Consider the following 19,886-nt stretch of genomic DNA (forward strand, 5'->3'; position numbering starts at 1 on the left):
GCTATCATCCTCTTTTGCCAACCAGCCCCCTTCCGGAAATCCCGACCCCTCGTCATGTAACTCCCCTAAATGGTCAGCAATTTGAGCTCGGTACCCTCGCGTTTTAAAAGCAGAATCAGCAAAAAAAATTTATTAGGAAACTGCATGCGCAGCTTTTTGGACATTGACAACGCACCGAATGCCAGAGAGAGCTGGGTATAGAGCATTAGAAAGAGAGTGAAAGACAGAGTTGGGGGCAGCCTGCAAAAGTCCCAGTCTTTGCTATGAATAATCTTGAGCAAACAACATAAATTGCATGTTGGCTTGCTTCTGACATTTTGGCGAGAGTTGAAAAATTACACTGCCAAATGCATAGGCAGGCAACCAAAGTGGTTGACGCAATTTGGAAAGTGGGGAAAGGGTTAACTCTTCTGGTAAAGTTTATAATATTACGCAATGCACCCTCAAGCAGTCCTTGCTCAAGCTAGAAGAATAATAATTTATACAATTTATTTAAGAGTCCTAATAGCCATGTACTCTAAAATTGCGTTTGTTAAAGTAACTCTCTTAAAGATATTTGAAATAACCTATTACGAGCTCGAATTGCCTGTTCTGAAGGAGGGAACAAAAACAGGAAGCATTTTCATTGCATTAAATTTATGTAAGCACATTCTTATTCTGTGCTTTTGTGAGGGGGCGTGGTTTTTGGCCTAACTAATTAGAGAACATTATGCATACAAGACTTGGTTATACATTCGACTACACATGTCGGAACACTCGCAGCTCCTTCTGCAGGTCACTGCACTATTTTATATCTATGTATGTATATATGCATATAATGTGTGGAGTTGTAGAAGCCGCTTTTCGACATTTGCTCTTCGCTTGTTAGCTACTTGTTTAAGCAATTAAGAGCCGCCAACATGCAATGTTGTATTTGTTGCACTTGTTTAGACAGCAGCTCAGTTCGTCCTGCGATCCCTTCTTCCCGGCCAACTTTAATTAAATGATTTTTAGCTTTCAGCCAAGTTGGGCGAACAGTTCTATTCGGTTCGGTTCAGTTAAGTTCGGTTGGATGGTTTCGGGCCGCTTGTTGATGCACCCCAACAGCATGCGAGCCAAACTTTTACTATTTACACGCGTTTGTTGTCAAAAGTTGTTGGTGTTTCTGTGCTGTTTCTAAAACAGAGATGTTTATGCCACTGGCAGTGTGCCCAGTTAAGCTGGAAAAGCAAAAACATGCTACTTCATTAGGCATAATACAGATGGCCGAGAATTAATACGCAGAAGCAGGCAGTAATTATTGTAGTTGTCGATTTTTCTTCGTTTTCATTTTTACAATTGCCCAACAGCTCTTTATCACAATGATTTAAACCTGAGCCTTGTTGAAGACCAAATCTCGTTCTTCTCAAGCAGATACAACGATCGACTAACTGCCCACCGTAATCGTCTCGCCCGGAGATTACAGGGGGCTATCCCAATTCGCAGGCTCAAAAGAAGACATTTTGGGCTGCTTCTAAGATGATAGTATGAATATATTATTTACCTGAAACCTCACTACTCGAAATTTGACCTATTCCTATATATTAAGATGAAAACAAATTATATTTTATAATTAAGAGATTATTTACTTAAGACAACATTTAGGTTAAAGGCTTTAATTGACCTGTTCCTGAATAATATTAAATAAAGATGTTAATTAATTTAAAAAAAAAAAAAAAGCAAGGGAAAAAATGTGCAAAAGTTCGTCAACTGGCTCGCAACTTGCGTGCCATATTCAAAGAGTTATTTATTTTTTAACTTTCATTACAACAGTTTATAAGTTGCGTGTTTTATAATTTATGCAACAAGTTGGCGATTTTATTGCCTTTTTTCCGAGCCTTTAAAAACTTTCTTAGATGTCACTTAAAGGCTAAATGTGTAGCGAAAATTATAAGCATTGCAGCAAACTTTCAGTTTTATGAAGTGCAAGTTCTAGTGAGTATTTTATATTTTCATATTTATTGGTGCAAATGGAGCACCTTGGTATATACAATTAAGTTTGCAGTATATGTTTATTTATATAAATTTTGTATACTGTTACCGGTCGATTTTTTTAACACAGAAATTATGTACATAAGCCACAATAAATTCTTAATTAATAAAGCACTTTGTTTTCGTATGTGGGAAAGATTGTCGCCCACAAGTTTCCAATGAAAAGCAATTTTATGAACACGGAAAACTTTGTTCAATAAGAATTTCAGCACACACTCTGCAATTACTTAGTCAGAGTTAAGTTGCTGCAATGTCCCACCTGTTGCTACCATTTGCCACCGGAGATTCAAGGGGAGTTTGGGATCACTAGGAGGCGGAGGCGGAGAGAATGCCACAAAGTAAGTCACTTCAGTTCATGTCAATTGCTTGAGCCTAGGCCAGCAGAAAATTAACATAAGCAACTGGGAGGAGGCGGTAACCCACTAAGCTCGCAGCAGGCATATAATTTAAGTGGTTTCCAGCTGTCAAAGGTTGCCCTCCTGCTGCGGGTGGTTTCATTTTCCTGGGCTTTGTGAACGATTTTTTTTTTCCGGGAGCTGTTTGTTGTTCGGCGAATTCTGGTTCCTAGGGCTGATTGAGTGACTGACAAACTGACTGACTGGCGGCGGTGGGGAATGAGGTTGTGATTTCCCATTTAGTATCATCATTGGGGCTTTGCCTTTGACAGGTGGAGCATCTACCTTTTGCTTCTCCCTACTCCTGCAACGTAATTCACCTTTTGTAGTTTTCCGCATATCGGTTCTCGAGTTCTTTTGGGCAATTTTTTCCCTCTCGACAAGCACTTATGTATCGTTCTTTTGTATTCCAGATTGTGCCTCGTCATTGCTGCTTTTTGCCAAGAGCTCTTCTAACTTGGCCTCGGTGGCGTATGCGCAACATTTAGTTAATTGCCAAATGTAAACTAAACGAAACTGCCTGTCAGCTGCAGCGGAATGCAAAATTAATTAAAAATCTCCTAAAAACAGCAAAAAACCATCATAAAAAGCCGAGCAGAGCTAAGGGGTAACAAAATATACAACTATAACAAAAAGAAGTGGGCAAAATGTCAAGACCGAGTACCAAGTTGGCAAAAAGTTTTAGCGAAAGACGTGGTGCGAGTCTACGATGAATTTTAATGAAAATTAAATTTTTCAAAAACAGCATTCAGAATAAAGACAATTTGGAAACCATTTCGAATGCGGGGCAAGTCCCCAGAAAGCAGACAGCGAGCAAAGAACAAAAAATCGAACAAAAAAAGGCAGATGAAAAAAGTCATCCACCCATACGCATCAAATTAGGGGAAACGCCGGGTAAAAAACGCAGCTGCAAAAGTTGCCATTGTTTGGCCAAAGAGCAGTAGAAGCAGTGGCAAAAAGTTGATAAGAAGGAACAGAGCAGCAGCAGCAGCTAGCAAATGAGTACAGAGAAAAAAAGGAATTGATATTCCTTTATTACAAATAATGAAATGAGTAAAAAATTAAATTGTGCTTAATTACAGCTGGTTACACCTTTTATGCAGCTATTTTCGTGTAAAACTAATTATTTAGCTTAAATTAGAATTATTAAAATGTAGTTTCTGCAAATAAAATAAACAATTCCGAGTGTTCTTGACTAAAAATTGTTAATTCATCGCGTAAGCTAGCGAGTCATTCTACTGCTTTAGGTGGGGTACAAAATATTTGAATTAATTTTATATATTTCATAATCATTTTTTTGCTCTGCACGCGCATAAAAGCAAGTGAAGATGGCAGCGAAACATTAAACATGGCGCATTAGTTGCAAGTGCAAAGCTCGCATCAAGCGCTGTCGAGAGACCGCCGACGTCCCTGTTTTAGCCCCCATCCTTTTGGCCAAGCTGTTTGCTGCTGGCCCCCATCCTCTGGCCAACCCATTCTCTTGGCCATTTCGTTGGCTTTGTGTGTGACCATTGGGGTAGTCGCTTGTCGCCAGCTTGTGATAATGGCTCATAATGAAAGGAGCCGAAGCATAACCGCATGAAGACGCCGTGCAATTGCGAATGCAGTTCACACAAAATGCGTGCGGGAGTTGCGAAGCGAAAGGAAAATGCTTTCTTTCTACTGCATTCGGGGTGTGTCCGCAAAAATGCATAAAAAACAAATGCATTTACGATTATTACAGAAACCGAAAGACACTAGAAACGGGCGGTAAGCATAAGTAAAGGTAAAATAAAACTAAACGAGCGTACAGAGATAAAGTAACATGTCGCCTAGACATTGGTTTTGTAACTAAATAAATAACTTATTTTAAGGAATGTTTATTTTTCAAGTACTAAAGCTAAATGCCAAGTTTGTTTTAAAAATGAAACTAAAATTCATTGAATATTCACGTAAATCGTCGGCATATCATCGCTGAAATTAAAAGTACCACCGAGCAGAGTCTGGTTATTATTTTCAGGGCTCCTGGGAGGTCCTTATGCCCAGGATATTACAGCAATGGCCGGCAATTACTTGGCACGTTTTTTGGGGCACACACACATACATACACCTACACACATATATATATGTAAAAGCAAAGGGGAAATAGAAGAAAGTACTCAAAGAAATTGCCATTGCAGAACTGAGCAGCGTTCGCTGGCTACTGGTTCTTCCTTGGCCAAGGATCCGGCGCCTTCTGTTCCTCCTGCTTTCCAGCTTTTGCGCCTGCAAGTGTGTCGCCTTTTTAAAGTGATTTATGTGGAAATCTGAGATTAACGTGGAAAGTGGCAACCGGTGGAAGGAGGGGACCGGGGAGGGTAGGGGGAAGGAAGAGCTCCTCGAACAGGTGCAATGGCAGGTGCACCTTGCAGCGAACTGAAGTTTTCACTCGCCCTTCTTTCGTCCTGCATGTTGTTGATAATGATGATGCTGGCATGAAAATTTATTACTTGGGAAATTACATTATGAAAAATGCATAAAGCCGGATCCGAGGGGAGATGAAGTGGGGGCAAGGGCAGGCATTGGGGTTCTTTAATGAGTTGCGATTCTCCGTTTTCATATGTTTAAATTAGTTTGCATGTTCGACGAATGGCAGCATTTCAAATTAAGTTTAATGGGATCAAAGAGGATGCGCTTAAGACTCTATATTTCTCATTTTAAAACGGATAAAAGGAGCAGTAGTGTAACCTGAAATATATATGTACATATAGACATGTAAATATCTACATATAAATTAAGAATACATTTCAATGCAGAGGTTTTAAAGACTCTCTATTTTATATTTTAATAGGGCTTTAAGATGCAGTAACATCTTAGCCTAAGATGTAAAAGATGATACCTTAAATAATTCATAGATAAAACTGAGATATTTTATATATTTTTGAAAAATAACTTTGCAACTAGCTACCAAATAAGTTCTGCTATTGCAAGTGAATTCATAAATGTACTTTACATTTATTTTCCAATCACCTGCTGAGGAGCTTTCTCCTCGTGCCACTCCCATATGTAAATGTAAACGTTTGGAAATTCCTAACTGAAATTGAGTTTCCCCAGAGACCTTGAACTCCCCAAAAAGCTGCCTTGTAAAGTTGCACACACTCATAAGCAACCACATACGCACATTAACACACTGGCAAATAAACTGCGTATTGAAAAATTGCAAGCCAAAAGAACTTTATAAATTGTTAAGCTCAAATTAAAGGGCCACAAAAAGTTGAAAGTTGCCTCGGGACAACCTTGAGGCACCAGGGTGGCTACATGGGGCTGCAACAGTTGGCGTGGCCAGGCAGCAACGTGGCGTATACGTAATTTCGTCGCGTCTGCTGTTAGCGGCAACGAATAAAAAAAAAACAAGAGGCACAAACACCAAAAAGAAAATAAGGAACAAGTTTTACTTCCAAGGACATTTACATGGCGTCTCATTATTTGCCACAGTTGCTACTTTCAGCTGACTTCAAAAATAGGCAAAGTCTGACAAACAAGTAAGACCGCATGTCCATACACTGAGAGAATAAAATAATAGAACACCAATAAGCATTTTCAATATGTCACTACTATGTTACTTATTTAATAAAAAAGTTAAAACGGATAAAAAGAATGGCTTGTAAATATATTGATTATATATGGATGGACATGGCTTTTTTTTTGTCATTATAAACTCATAAAAAGTATGCCAACCGCAGAACCGAATAAGTTTGAAAAACTGGATAAAATCGTTGTCCTCGCCTCTGAAGCAACGAAGTGAAAAAATAGATTTAATGTCATGTGGCTTGTTTCTACCCATCATCATCACCATTATCCTGATCTGCGCCGGCCCATCAGGCCAAGTCCTTCGTTTTCCGCGACTGTAATGCATGTGGTGCATGACATCGTCATCGACGGAAAAAACCATTGACGCCTTAGGCTCATTACAACAGCAACAAAAGAACCCCAAGGAAGCCCAAAAAGACCGCAAAACGTCAGCGAGAAAAAAAATTTCATTAAAAGCAGCTCAAGGTTTTTGAATGCAGTTGAAAAAGTTTATTTCGAAGTCACAGGCTGTGGTAAAGTTGAAGTAATAAGCAAACTTTTTAATGGATTTTGTGTTGCGGTATACGGCTGTATATTTAATATATACCTACATATATATACTTTTATGTGTTAAATTGGGGAGTTTGAGCAATTAACTAAGAGCTCTAATGAATTAGCCGAGTTATGTATGATATGAGTTGTTATGAATTCATAAAAACAAATTAAAGAATAAAACTTGTATAAATAATTGTATTTTTGTGCAAATGGAAAGTTTTGCTACTGCATTGACGTCACTGCTGACTGAAAAATTCAAAACATTTTTATTACTCATAAATGTGTATAAAATTCATTGAAAAATTCATTGATTTCCCAATACCCTAGATTTGATGCTCCGTTGACCAACAGACAAACGAGTAAACTTTACCAAGTCATTGTCAAATTGAATGGATTTCGACTTCTGGCTTTAGATTTAGACGGTTCCCCGTCTTTATTACCATCATCACTATGTATATTAAAGCGGACAACAGCAACAATGCGCATTTTGCATATTAATGCCGGGAAAAACTCATCAAAAATACAGAAGCTCAACTCACCCAAAAGAACTTTGGCGCCCAGGCGCATTCACGAGCTCTTAGAGATTTTGTGCAAAAAAATCGCTGATGCTATTCAAGGGTATTATGCAATTTTCTCTAAATATATATACATTTTTGTACATATATATGTTAGTTGAAGCCAACACATGGCATGCGATGCAGAGAAAGCTAGGAGGAGATCGAAAGATATATCTGACAGGTGCATTAACGAAGTTTCCAGACAACGAAGGCCCCTTGATAAAAAATGATGTGAGTGGAAAAGCAATTTGCTTGATTATGTAGAACAGTGCAGGGAGTTGGGAGTTGGGAGTTGTGGGTTGGGGGTTATGGGGTCGGTGAAAGTGGGGAGCATAAATCGCTGACGCTTGACGCCGAAGCAGATTTGTCGCATAAGTCATGTCAAATTACGTGAGGGCTAAGAGGACACACAAAAGGGGGCAAAATGGAAGGCTTACCGCCAAACTGCCGCAGAAAAACTGAAAAATTACATTAAATTAAAGGTAAAATGCAAAATGTTGCGTTGACAGTTTTCCCCTTTTTAAGAAAAACGATTTTTTATGGTTTTAAAATATAGACCGCTGATCAACAAGACTAACGATAATCGAATGCCTTCATCATTATCTAGAAAATGCTTATGCACAAATCATTCCTAACATGATATTTAGACTAGGAAGCAAAAAAGTCTAAAAAGTTGAATTTTATCCCACAATTCGATTGGTTTAATACTTTTACTCATTGGCTCTGCAAGAAATATCATAAATAAAGAGCAAGTAAAACAATTATTTGAACTATAAGGACACAATGCTATAACTTGCAATATAGGCAAAAAACTTTAGTAAGAACGAAGCATTTGTCGAATTAAACATGCTTTTCTTTGATTATTTGTCAATTTTTTTTTGATTTGTTAAATAAATAGTACTCAAAAAATATGAAAGTGTTGTACCAAGCTGTTATACTTCTTGGTTTGTTTAAGCTACTGACTTCAATAGAATTAACGACAATAAATAACACAATGTGTGTAGACTGTTCGAAGGACAACCAAGTTAAATGTATAATTGAAGAAACAGGATTTGAATGTTTTAACGAGCACGCGAAGAAGAAAATGAAGCATTTCCATGAAAAGCCAACGCCTCCACGTACCGTAGATTTGGATATATGCATTCCAAAGGGTTTGAAAATTCGTTGCATTGATGGTATGCAAATATTTTGTAAGATATATGCTTTTTCAAATGCATTTTCTGTACTACCTAAGAGAGCACCTTTCTGAAAGTCATCGTATGGTCCCCTGAACTTGGATGCCAAATAGTACACAGAAATTACCGAAATAGGGATACGTGTTTCACTGCCACTCTATTTTGTCCTTGTGTTAAGGACGAAAGGGGATCCGGAAAAGTACAGTCCACCAATAGTTGGCTGCTTGTTATAACCTTGTACTTAGTGCAACTTGAGATAACTAAAATAAATTAATCGACAATACACATTCAAGTCTCGTTATAAAATTTTTATTTCTTTTCTATATATGCTATTCTATCATTTGTTTTATAAACTTTGGTCAAACTTTCATTGGCTATTACCAAACTTCCACCACATTAACAATCTACTCTTACGTGATGAGTTTATTCCTGACAACCTTTTCTATAACTCCATTTGCACCATTAATTTGGCCAACGTAAAGGACCCAAGTCTGGCCCGAGAAACATTTCAAATCATCTGACCATGATTGAAAAGTCACCGCCCTGGGTGGCTCATCCTTAAATTTTTCGACGCAGACGCTAAACGAAATCCATTGGCATTGCAAATGCCTTTGGCCCAAGTGTCGTGCCATTTAAATGAGCTTGTCAAGTCGGATTTCAGCACATTAATCACCACGCACATCCACAAGATACATACATACATATATATATTTAGATGTATAAGAAATGTATAGAAGGCGGGGCCGAGACTCCGGTTAATGGACAAAAGGATGGGGCGTGGCTGCTATTAGCACGATGGCGGAGGCTAAACAAATTACTTGCGGACCCAATGACAGCTAGAAACAATTTCTGGCCACTTCGCCAGCGACAATCATCGTCTTTAGCGACTTTAGGGGGGTTGGGAGAAGAAAGGCGTCATCTCCACTCACCTGTCGTATTCCCGGTTGTCCTCGTCGCAGCGATTATCCTGCAGCTCCCGCCAACTCTTCCCGTGGCGACAGGTGGTGACCAGGACCATGTCGCGTCCGTTGTGCAAATGGAAGAGCGAGTTGCGCGTCTCTGAGCCAATGCCGTGCACGTATCTGCAAAAATCAAGGGACAGGATGTTATTAGTGCTTGAAGTTTAAAGGCATTTAAAGCTATTCGATAAATTCCTTAAATGCATACCCATACGTTCATGTTTAGTACGCAGTATGGAATAGAAATAGAAAATAGTTAAACCTAAATTTAAATGTGTAAAATATTTCTTTAAGAGGAGTAACAGTTTCTGCAATATATTTTCCAGCTAGAAAGCATTTAACAAGAAGATTGCTTTCTTTTACTTATACCTATAGTTGCCTACAAATCTTTGCTCCTCACTATTGAAAGCATGCTTTATGGCCGACAATAACAGAGATTGCCTCCATATTCCACGCTCCCCAGACGATTCACCTAAGCTCCGATTTTATTCGAGCGTTTGAAGTTGTGGCCTTACATGGCAATCGCAATCGGAAAATGCTTACACAAACACAAACACAAAGGCAGTTGGATTAAACTGCTCCGATTGTTCTTCAGTTGGCATAAACAGCGGCGTCAAAATCAATTGCAATAAACCAACCGCATGGCGGGCAGGATGGGATGATGCCGTTTAGATACGGACTGAAATCTGAGCTGGCCGTCAGCAGAGCAGCAATTGAAACAAAAGATGAACATTGCGACAGCGACACTAACAATAAAAGGCTCACGCACACACACACACAAATAGAAACAGGAGAGCACCCACACAAACACACTCGGCAACGGACACTAAAAGTTTTCAAGTGTATGGCTAAGCAAAATGGCAGCATCAGCTGTGCACTTGAAAAAATATTAACACACAACGGATTGTTATAAAAATTACTCTCCAATAAATTCATGTTTACTTTATTTAATAGTTTGGCATGTTTCATCATTTAAATAGATACTATAAACTATAGATTTCGATTTTGTAACATGGCCAGCCAATCTCTGTTAAAATTCTACAAAAGCTGTGCAACAGGATAGATGCAATGGAATTATATAGTTTGTTAGTAATGGGTTCACACTTTTTTTGAGTGCTCTAAGGAAGCTTTCGCATCAGCAGTCGAGCAGAAAAGAAGAAGCTTCTGGGCGAAAAAGACACAAAAAAAAAACCCAAATAGAATCCAGTGAGCAGGATAAGGTTATGCGGTTGTGCGGTTGTGTGTACGTGTGTATGTGCAATTTCCTTCTGCTTGGCTTGCAGTTGAGCAAATTTCATACACAATGAGCCACGTCGGTAGCTCCACTTCACCTCTGCCCCTAAGAACCTCTGCACCACCAAACCATCCAGCCAAACAGAAAAACTAAACTAAACTAAACTAAACCAAGCCAAACCGAACCGAACCGAACCAAACCAAACTCGGCCAACACAGCAGATTGGGCGGCGCTGATTTCCGTTGTCCGACTACCGGGAGTATCCTTGCTCCTTGTGGATGAAGGCAAGGAATCGCCTGCCTCGCGTCCTGTGCTCCAAGAACGAAGGGAAAGGAAAAGGGAAAAGCGGCAGCTAAGCCATAAGTTATTTGATTTAATCAGCGTGTCGCTGCCGCAGGCGAATTCTGAGGTTACGGCTCCAGAATCGAAATGAAACAAAATGTGTGCGTATCATCATCAATGGGCAGGGAAAACCACAAGCTACCACAATAAATGTGAGGAAAAAAATGAGGTCAGTACGATTGGAATAGATTTATTTGCTTAAAGCTTATCGATCAAATGCCATTTGTATGAATGTAAATAACTGTATTAAAAACGAGCAAATTAATATCAAGCGTTTATTTAGTTAGCAGTTTGAAATGTTTACAAGGCGAAATCGATTGATATTAGTAAACCTTTAAAGTTATGCATATTACAGTCAGTTACAACAAGTAATTGTAGAAAGAATGGCCTTTTTACAGAAAAAGCAACCGAAAAATCTTTTAAAATTCCATCAATTCATTTGGAAATCAAATTGAAAACCAATTTGTTGCCATGGAACACGCTAATGATACGAATAAATAGATACAACAATTTATTTGTCAATTTATTTCCATAACAAATTCGATTGAATATGACAGCCGTTGCAGCAGCAACAACAACAGACCATAATCAATGGCCATGCAAGTGAATTGAGGTCCCGAAAAAAATGTAAAACAAAATGCCAAGGGATGAGGATTTTATGGGGCATCAGGGATTCTGCAGATACGGCCTTTCAGTCTGTCGTGCGTCGTGTAAATTAATTTAGGACGCTGGCAGATGTACAAAACGCAGAGGCAGAGAAAGATGTCGGCCACATTAATATAAATTAAGTACATGGCCTGGCAATAGCGGCTGAAAAAATGCTTTCAACGCCCATTAGGAACCGGCTATGGTCTGTTCTAATCTAATTTATGCTCTAAATGGCGCACTGGCCTTCTGTATCCGCATATCTGGAGGTGGAAAAGGTCCATCTGAGAACATTACTTTGATCCTACTGAAAAATTGGCACACCTTAAATCAGAAATTCTGTTAAATTTTACGTTTTTTTTACTTTAAGCAGAAAGTAATAAAACTGAATTAAGAAACCTTTGAACAGGACATAAATTGTAAACTTAGCATATGGCTTAAACGGCAATTACTCCCCAACAGCTGAAAAATATGTGCATAAAATAAAAGTATAATACACATACCGTATTGACTTATGGTTTAACTTTAATCTGCCGCTCTTTATTCGCAGCAATTGATAAAACGGTTTTCACCGGGGAAAAAGCGCCCCATTCATACGAAAAGAATGCCCCGAAATGGGTCAATTAAATATTGATTGGGCCGGGGACTGCAGGCCACAACCGAAAAAGGAAAGCCGTTCGGGGCAAAGGAACCAAAAGCCATTTGGAGGGCTGTCATCGCCAGTGCGGCTCCAATGACAATAAAGTGCAATAACCAGACGAAGGGACCATTGAACCGGGTCCTAGTGGAGTCCTGCCCGGCTCCTGACCACTAATCCAAACATAATCTAAAATAATTGAGTATGCCCAGGACGCGGAGCTTTTTTCGCCCCCCGCCCGTTTGTCCACTCTGAATAATTTATGCGCGCATTAAATAAGCTTAAAATGTGTGCGGGCCCTGCTTTTTCTTTTAGTGTGCGAACAGAATGGGAATATACATATATCTGGAATATCTAGTATCTGGTGGGGCCGCCGGCATTGTCTGCCACACTTCGGCTTACATGGGTTAATGCCTGCGAACGGGATCCTTGTACGTTGCCAAGGGGCTATGGCTTATGACATAAGTTTATGTTTTCTCCATTTTCTCCCCATTGAAGACCCCTGCGAGTTGTCGCCTTCGCGGCCAAATCGCCCGGGGTTATGCAGCATTTGCTCCAGCCGAAGCTTATCTATGCAACTTCAAAGCTTTTGTGATGGCCCCGTCACATTCACATGAGCTCACAATCCATGGATGGTGGGCTAAGAAAACGTGGCGTATGCGCAATATCTCCGGCTCCTTCTTTCTTTTGTGTTTCGAGCATAAAATGGTGTCGCAAAACTGCAACGAGAGCAGAGTTTCAGAGGCAAAACCAAAAAAAAAAAACTGTATAAAATATAAAAACGGAACAAGAGAAACGCTCCTGGCTTTAAATCTGTGCAGGCAACCAAGAGCAGGACATCAGGTATACTGTCGAGACTCCAGAATTATGCGAGAAATGGGCGAAAGGTTGAAGGGACTTCGACCAGCGAACGACAGGTAAATGCATTTTTACTCCTTTATTTTTACGAAATAAACGTAAATATAATTTTAAGTGCAGCGGCAGCAGCAGCAGCAGCGTCAATATCAACAAATTGGTTTACACGAGAAAAACAAAAACAGAAAACGGTCAGGACATGAAAATCAATTTATTTTTAAGGCAAACTTTAAGATGAAAGCAAAGTTTCAAACTGTTGTAAAAGTGGAAGTATTTTTAAAGCAATTTTGAATGCGTTTTCCATCTTGCTTACGTTCACTCCACCCATTTAATTTTCCCAACCCTTTTTCGGTGAACTGCATCAACGTCAGTCCATGTACGTAATTTGTAAATCACTGCTGCTGCCTCTTTTGTCCACTATTAGATGTCTAATGTAGGCGACCATCGATCCGTATCAATCAGGGTCCGTTTCTACGGCCTGTTTCCAGGGCTCGTCAAAGTTATTGCACCAAACAATGCTTTTGTTATCCTTTTGGCTACGCCAGGACCCAAAATGCGAATGGTATCAACGGTTTAGATACAAGACGAGGGGGCGAGATGCAAAAATCTGTGGCATCGAGGCGAAATTCGAGCTCATACAATTTGCAGTTAGGTCTCGCCTTATGCTTCGCCAAACTGATACAGGATACAGGCAGTACCATCCAGCTTTCCCTTGCAAACTCATATTCCCTTCAGGCAATCGACTGCACTGAGCGAAATGCATGCGAAACTTGTCGTATAATTTGCATCTATTAAAGGATTTGATTAATTACCATTTAATATTGAAATAAATATGTCCATAATAATGTAAAATTGATATGACCGCATAATGCGATTTTATGATTAAGCATTAGATTTGCTGCATTAGTAAGATAAAAGGAGTTCGAAATATAAAAATTTCTCGGTGTGTACGTGCGTGTTGGTTCATTGTTGTTGTGGCTTGTTTGGTTTTATTGTGTTTATATTTGGCTTAGGGCATCAATTTGCTTTTATGCAAGGACGACCACAACGACAAGGAGTTCAGGATTCCGGCTGTAAGCTAGCATTATCAGTGAAGTCAGGCTAGGCAGCAATAACACAAATATGTCCATATATGCGTGTGCATGTGGAGCATGTACAATGTTCTTGGGTAGAAGACAGGGGGCATATTGCATTAGCTGGTAGTGCAACAACGTTGATGTTGCATCGATTACATAATCCATTTACACAAATGGCATTTTAAATACATTATTGACTGACAGAGGCGTGGAGCGCGTTTTGAACAAGGCTTCAGTTCGGCCAACATTGCGTATGCGTATTGTGCGCCAACCAAAGAGTTAAGCAAATTCAATTGATGTGCATGGGCGGTAATATAGACGTATTAACGTCTCCCCCTCGACCTATTTAACAGATGTTTAATTTGTGCACAAATGCAATTGGGCTTACTTACATTTATTGAAGACTAGTAATATAATAACGAGCCTAGTTAGAGCGCAGATAACACATTGTTTAATTGAACATTGTAGACGTCTTTGTTAGAGCAAAGTCTTAAGCTATTTAATTGTACACAGGCCTTCAGAGAAGATTTGCCGTTGATTGAAGTATTGCCAGCGTTTAAATGCTATCAAATCATATCAAAACGTAATAAACTACTTAATCTATTTCAAGTGTGTGTAATTGTAGGACTGCAGTGCCTTTAAATAAATACCCGTTTTATTTAATTTGACTGCAAACATGATTTACTTTACATTAAGGCATGTTTGCTTTAATGCAAAAGTTTTTTTTTCATGAATGACAATCTTAAATTTAAATCCAGAGATATCGATACTTAGTATGAAGATATACGAAAACGTTTAAGCGTTAATAAGCGTTTTGTTTAACAGTGTTTATTACGTAAGTAAATTTGAGAACAGCAAAACTATTCTCCCATGACCACTTAAATTCGACAAAAGAGACATTTTATAAATATTTTTGCAGTTGACACAAATCTCTTGATAATGAGGCATTTGACTTTGAAGTGGCGCCATCTGGTGCAGATATATGTGTTCGAGTGAAGTACTTTGATCAAACAAAAAAATATCTCAACAATCATCAACAGCATTACCATGGCCATCATTATTATGGTGATGGGCAACAGAGTGCACACACGCCACAAAGTCATTTACCGAACCGAATCGTTTGGCACGTTTCGGCCCACAGATGGCGCATTGATGATGATTATACATATATCGCATGAGGACGTTGATGAGGATGCAATATATTTTAAGCCAATGCCTGGCGTCGATAAATTAAAGTGCAGGCATCGAAGCAGTGCTGAATACGCTCATTAATAAGTATTAAGTAATAATGGAACAGTTGCAATGGTGCCTGGTGCAAATCGAAGCTTTTGATGAAATTTAAGAAAAATTTAAAACTTATTCAAAACCTTCACGCCACCCGGTAGGCAGCTGCAAAATGCAGGCGAAATCAAGCAGCAAGAAAATGCACACGGAAACCGAAAGCAGCAATGCAGAGTAGAAGCCAAGGGGATAGTGCAGAAATACATATATATATATATATATATATGTATGTATAAATGTAAAAAACAAGGCAAAATAAAGGAAGGAAAACGAAGCAGCCAGACAAAACCACAGGCACTAAAGATACCGAAAAGTAATGGAACTAATTGCTCAACGAAAGGCGGCCAGCCTATCAGTCAAAAGCCCATTGTTCCCCACGAAAGTGAAAATGAAAATGCCAATGCCAAGCTCAAAGCCAACTAGCTGCAATAATAATTGGAGCAACTGCAACTTGCAACCATCAACTAGCAACAAGCAACTTGCCACAACCAAGTGGCAACTACCATGTAATATATAAAAGCAAGTGCTTTGCGCGCAGGCGCCGACAGTTGAAATTCGCCAGCAGCCACGAAACTACGAGCTCTTAAATTCGAAAATCTGCATTCAACAGTTGCTGAAATATTTAAATTGCGCGGTGGGAATATCGAAGTTTATTGGCCAACATGAGGAAGCATTGCGTAAGTAAGCCAGAAATGGATTGCCGAGGAAGTGTAACACATCAGCTAATTGTCTCTGTCACCTGATTTGCATCCGGTCGGATTTGGTTTACTTCAACTCGCGTAGATCAACTGGATTTGGATGTTTTTGCTGCTGGAACTGATTTTGATCAGAGCCGAACAGCAGGCAGAGGATCACAGGTTAGTTTGTCTTATAACAAGATTGCCCAATAAAGAAAGCGTTATACAATAATATCGGTGTTAACAATTGGCAAAGTTGAAAATTTAAATATAAAAGTGATTGTTCCTCAAACTATTATTTGAACATAAAAATGCAACTTTTAATCCGTGGTTTAGTGCAACACCTCATTAAAAAACTGTTAACTAACAACTTATCCTTTCTCACATCGAATCGAATAAATGATAATAAATCGAATCGAATGATATTTGCTACTTGTGCTTTCACTTTTCCCGCAGAATTCAGCGTCGTTTTATGTGGCAAGAGATGAATAACTCGGTGATGGGTGGCGTGCTGGGAAGGATGTTCAACGGAGCACGGGCGATGAAGTCGATGCTCACGGATCTCATGCCGAGCACGGCGGGATATGGACAGAAAGTCAACATGGATTTACTGCCAACAGAAATGACGCGAGTAAAGTACATTATTCGCAATCCACAAACTAACAAGCCGATGAAGATCATCAAGATGAGACCGTCGCCAAAGAAAGTGATTAAGCTGAGGAGACCCTTACCCAAACCCACTATTACTGAGTCCTCGGTGATGATCTCCCACGGAATCCATAAAGATCATCGGATGAGACAGTTGGAAAAGGAGCAAGAACTCATAGCCGAGGGCAAGGCACCGATGACCAGCGATGAGGCCATAATGGATAAGTACTTTAAGAAGCGTCCACGAGGCGGTTCCTCCAACGAGGTCATCTCTGGCAAGATTATGGAGTACCAGAGCTGGAAACCCGTGTACAAGGCGGGTGAAACACCTTCAACTTTCGTGACTTTAAAACCACAACCCCTGACCCATTTGCACACGGACATATCCAGTGGGGATCATGAGATGTTGCCAAAACCCGAGAAGCTTGTGAGCTACGAGTACGAAAGGGAAGAGGATGACGAGGCGGAGAACGAGGTGGCCAAGCAAATGGGTCACCGATACGAGGTCACCGAACATACAGGCGAAGCTAGCGGCGAGGTGGAAACGGTCGAAACAGTGGCCTCCATGGAGAGTGGTTTTGTGCCCAGTCAGGGAATGACGTTCAGGTCTCCACCACCGGTACAGCATGCTCCGAGGCCCAGACATCGAACTCCGTCCAGTACCACGAGTACCAGCACAACCACAACAGAGGCACCCAACTATCCCGCCTCGTTCCTGAAGAAATACCGCGAACGAGAGGCCACCACCACCCGCAGACCCCGGAAACACCACAACAAGGAGGCCTATCTGATCCGCGAGAGCGAGGACAGCTCGGAGGGCAGGACCACACCGCCATCCTTTGCGATGAGCAGTTTGAGGGCTCGCCTCCAGGATCAGCAGCGCCACCAGAAACACCAGCACAAGCAGCAGCTGGAGGAGGAGGAGCTGGAGGCCGCCCTCGTGGATGCCATGCATGGCGAGAAGTGGCCAGCGGAGGTGGCCCACAGCGGCTTCCAGCTGGCCAGTCCCATTGGACCCAGTGCGGTGGCATTCGAGCAACCTGTGGCCAAGGCGCCAAGGGGCCAATACAAGCGCCAGACGCGCGACAATATCCGTCAACGTGGATCAATCAAGTTTGGCGACAAACCCAACTACGATGAAGCCTGAGGAGGCGGGCAAAGTCACCGGGTAGCAGTCACCAAAGAGCCAAAGGCTGCAATTTGGCTACATGAATTTTAAATAAATTCAGTAGTTTTTTGTGACACATGTACGAAACTTCCCCCTCTACAATGAGAGTGACCCTTTTGGCTTTAATTTAATTTATGTCAATGCAAACATTTTATTCAGTACAAATATGTACAAGTCAAAATTGTAACAAGTTATGTATATTTAAAACTAGCTTAGAAGAAACACAATTTGTTACAAGTTTACAAAATATACTAGGAAAACATTATTTAAAATTAAACCTTGACTTTGTTATTTGAATAACTCAAGTGAATATCTCAAGTGGTGACTCTAAAAGTGTTTTAAAGATATTTCTAAAAAACTTTAAATACAAAAATACTCACATGTTAAGATTGATTTCCTCTGTGTGGACTTATCTATTAACCACACTTGAACTCTGTTTAATTGGCTTATCTAAGATTTAAGTTTCGCAAAGTAAAAGTAAGCTAAACTAACAATTTCCCAGTGGATTGCATTTCATTCGCGGCACAGAGTCAATGCACTCATGACACGCAATAATATGCAGCATGCCGCAACGAACATAAAACTCTGGAAATATTTTGACTTTTAATTAATGCCAGTTAGCGATTTTCCCTTGGATGTTTGTGTGTGCGTATGTATATGTGAAAGTGTTATCGCATTCCGCTTAGCAGCTTGCATTTGACAACTAATTTAAAAAGTTTACATGGCCGACAGCCTTGGGCTCTGAAATCGAGAGCATTGCGGCGAAGTGGGTTAAACCTGCTATAAATTCCAGAACAAAAGCCATAAGACACACTGTGCGACAGAGGCGGGTATAGAGCAAAGGAGAGAGATAGCCAGATATCCAGATGGAGGGACGAACAAAGAAAAGCGCATTTCCACTTTGAGTGCGGTTTTTAATCAACTAAAGCAGCGCCAACAACAAACTGCAACTGAATTAAAAAACTCAGAATGCCCAGTAAAACCCCAGGAAAGTGGAATGAGAATGGGGATGGGGATGGAGGGAAAAGGGAAAACGCGATAAACTTTAAATGAAACGTCATGTCGACTTAACTGGCAAGGGGAAAACGCAGGGAAATGCCGGAAAACTGGGGAGCCTACAGATTGGAATTGCCGATAGCCAACTATGCAATGAAAATAAGATAAGGAAATTCTAGATTACCGACCATCCAGAAATGAATTGGGTCCAAAATTAGTTAGATAAAGTTCTAAATTTTAAAGACCCCGGTAAATTTGCTAATACCTTTGCATGCTTAGATATCTATAAAAATTGTATTATATATAAAAAATAAATATAATTAATAATATATTCATTTATTTAAGCATGCAAGAAAAATAAATCTCTTAGAAGTCATTAAAATTATTTTAATCAAACAACCCGGAGCTAACAAAAGTTTCCTTTCTTATTTAGCACTCGTTCTTTGCGAAAAACTTTCGTTTATCAAGAAATTAAATGCTTTATGTGATTTCAATACTTGCACAAGACTTTTCATCCAAATGAAAATGTATCTCTACCTTAAATATAATATAAAATCCATAAGAATCTTTAATTTTCCAGCGAAAATCAGAATCAAGATGAACTCACCTGGCGCCCAGAGAAGCAGGTGGGCCACCAACAAAAACCAATTGTTAGTTTGTTCGGTGCCACGCCCCCCGCAAAGTCTCACCTACGCCCACGTAAAAAAGCAAACGAAAGTTTGCGAGTAGAATTTGCCTTTTTTCAAGGACATTATTGGGGACATGACTGGGCTGACTTCCTTTTCTGCATATTTGGAAGGTGGCTTCGAAGTCAGGGTCCATGTCGACCTATACACCTGTCCACTGGCAGGAAACGTGTCCTTTGCCACGCCCCCTAATCCCGCCATGAAGGCTGTCCCACTGTAGAGTGCGCCAAATACAAATTAGAATTTAAATGAACAATGCAACTGGAGCGGAAGTTTCTGCGAGTCAAAGTGGATTTCTATCTAACTATGTGAATATTCGAGGGTGTAAGCTGAACGCCAAGTTCGGAAACCATATATGTATTCACATAAAGGTTTATGTTTAGACTTATGCGAATCCTTCACGCGCTAATCGTCTTTTAGCAATGAAATAAATATGATTAACCATTTTTAAATGTTTTATCC

General features: G+C 40.0%; 3 protein-coding genes across 4 annotated transcripts in view; 2 read left to right on the top strand and 1 right to left on the bottom strand.

Moving 5' to 3' along the window:
* The window catches only part of LOC120446043 (exostosin-1), a 60,969-nt gene that overhangs the window by 25,889 nt on the left and 15,194 nt on the right, over positions 1-19,886 (bottom strand). For both annotated transcript variants that reach the window (XR_005615805.1, XM_039626816.1), the window contains exon 2: positions 9,150-9,302. Coding sequence is in view for 1 of the 2 variants with exons in the window: in XM_039626816.1 (XP_039482750.1) it covers positions 9,150-9,302 (153 nt within the window). In the remaining variant the exon portion in view is untranslated. The remainder of the gene's footprint in view (positions 1-9,149; positions 9,303-19,886) is intronic.
* On the top strand, positions 7,923-8,505 carry LOC120446049. The gene is made up of 2 exons (XM_039626825.1): positions 7,923-8,220; positions 8,280-8,505. The coding sequence occupies exons 1-2, from the start codon at positions 7,956-7,958 to the stop codon at positions 8,492-8,494; spliced, it is 480 nt and encodes a 159-aa protein (XP_039482759.1). The 5' UTR covers positions 7,923-7,955; the 3' UTR covers positions 8,495-8,505.
* Positions 15,912-17,740, top strand: LOC120444739. Its single transcript, XM_039624665.1, has 3 exons — positions 15,912-15,926; positions 16,033-16,106; positions 16,383-17,740. The coding sequence occupies exons 1-3, from the start codon at positions 15,912-15,914 to the stop codon at positions 17,719-17,721; spliced, it is 1,428 nt and encodes a 475-aa protein (XP_039480599.1). The 3' UTR covers positions 17,722-17,740.

Source organism: Drosophila santomea, chromosome 2R (genome assembly GCF_016746245.2).
Source record: "Drosophila santomea strain STO CAGO 1482 chromosome 2R, Prin_Dsan_1.1, whole genome shotgun sequence".
Taxonomy (NCBI): Eukaryota; Metazoa; Arthropoda; class Insecta; order Diptera; family Drosophilidae; genus Drosophila; species Drosophila santomea.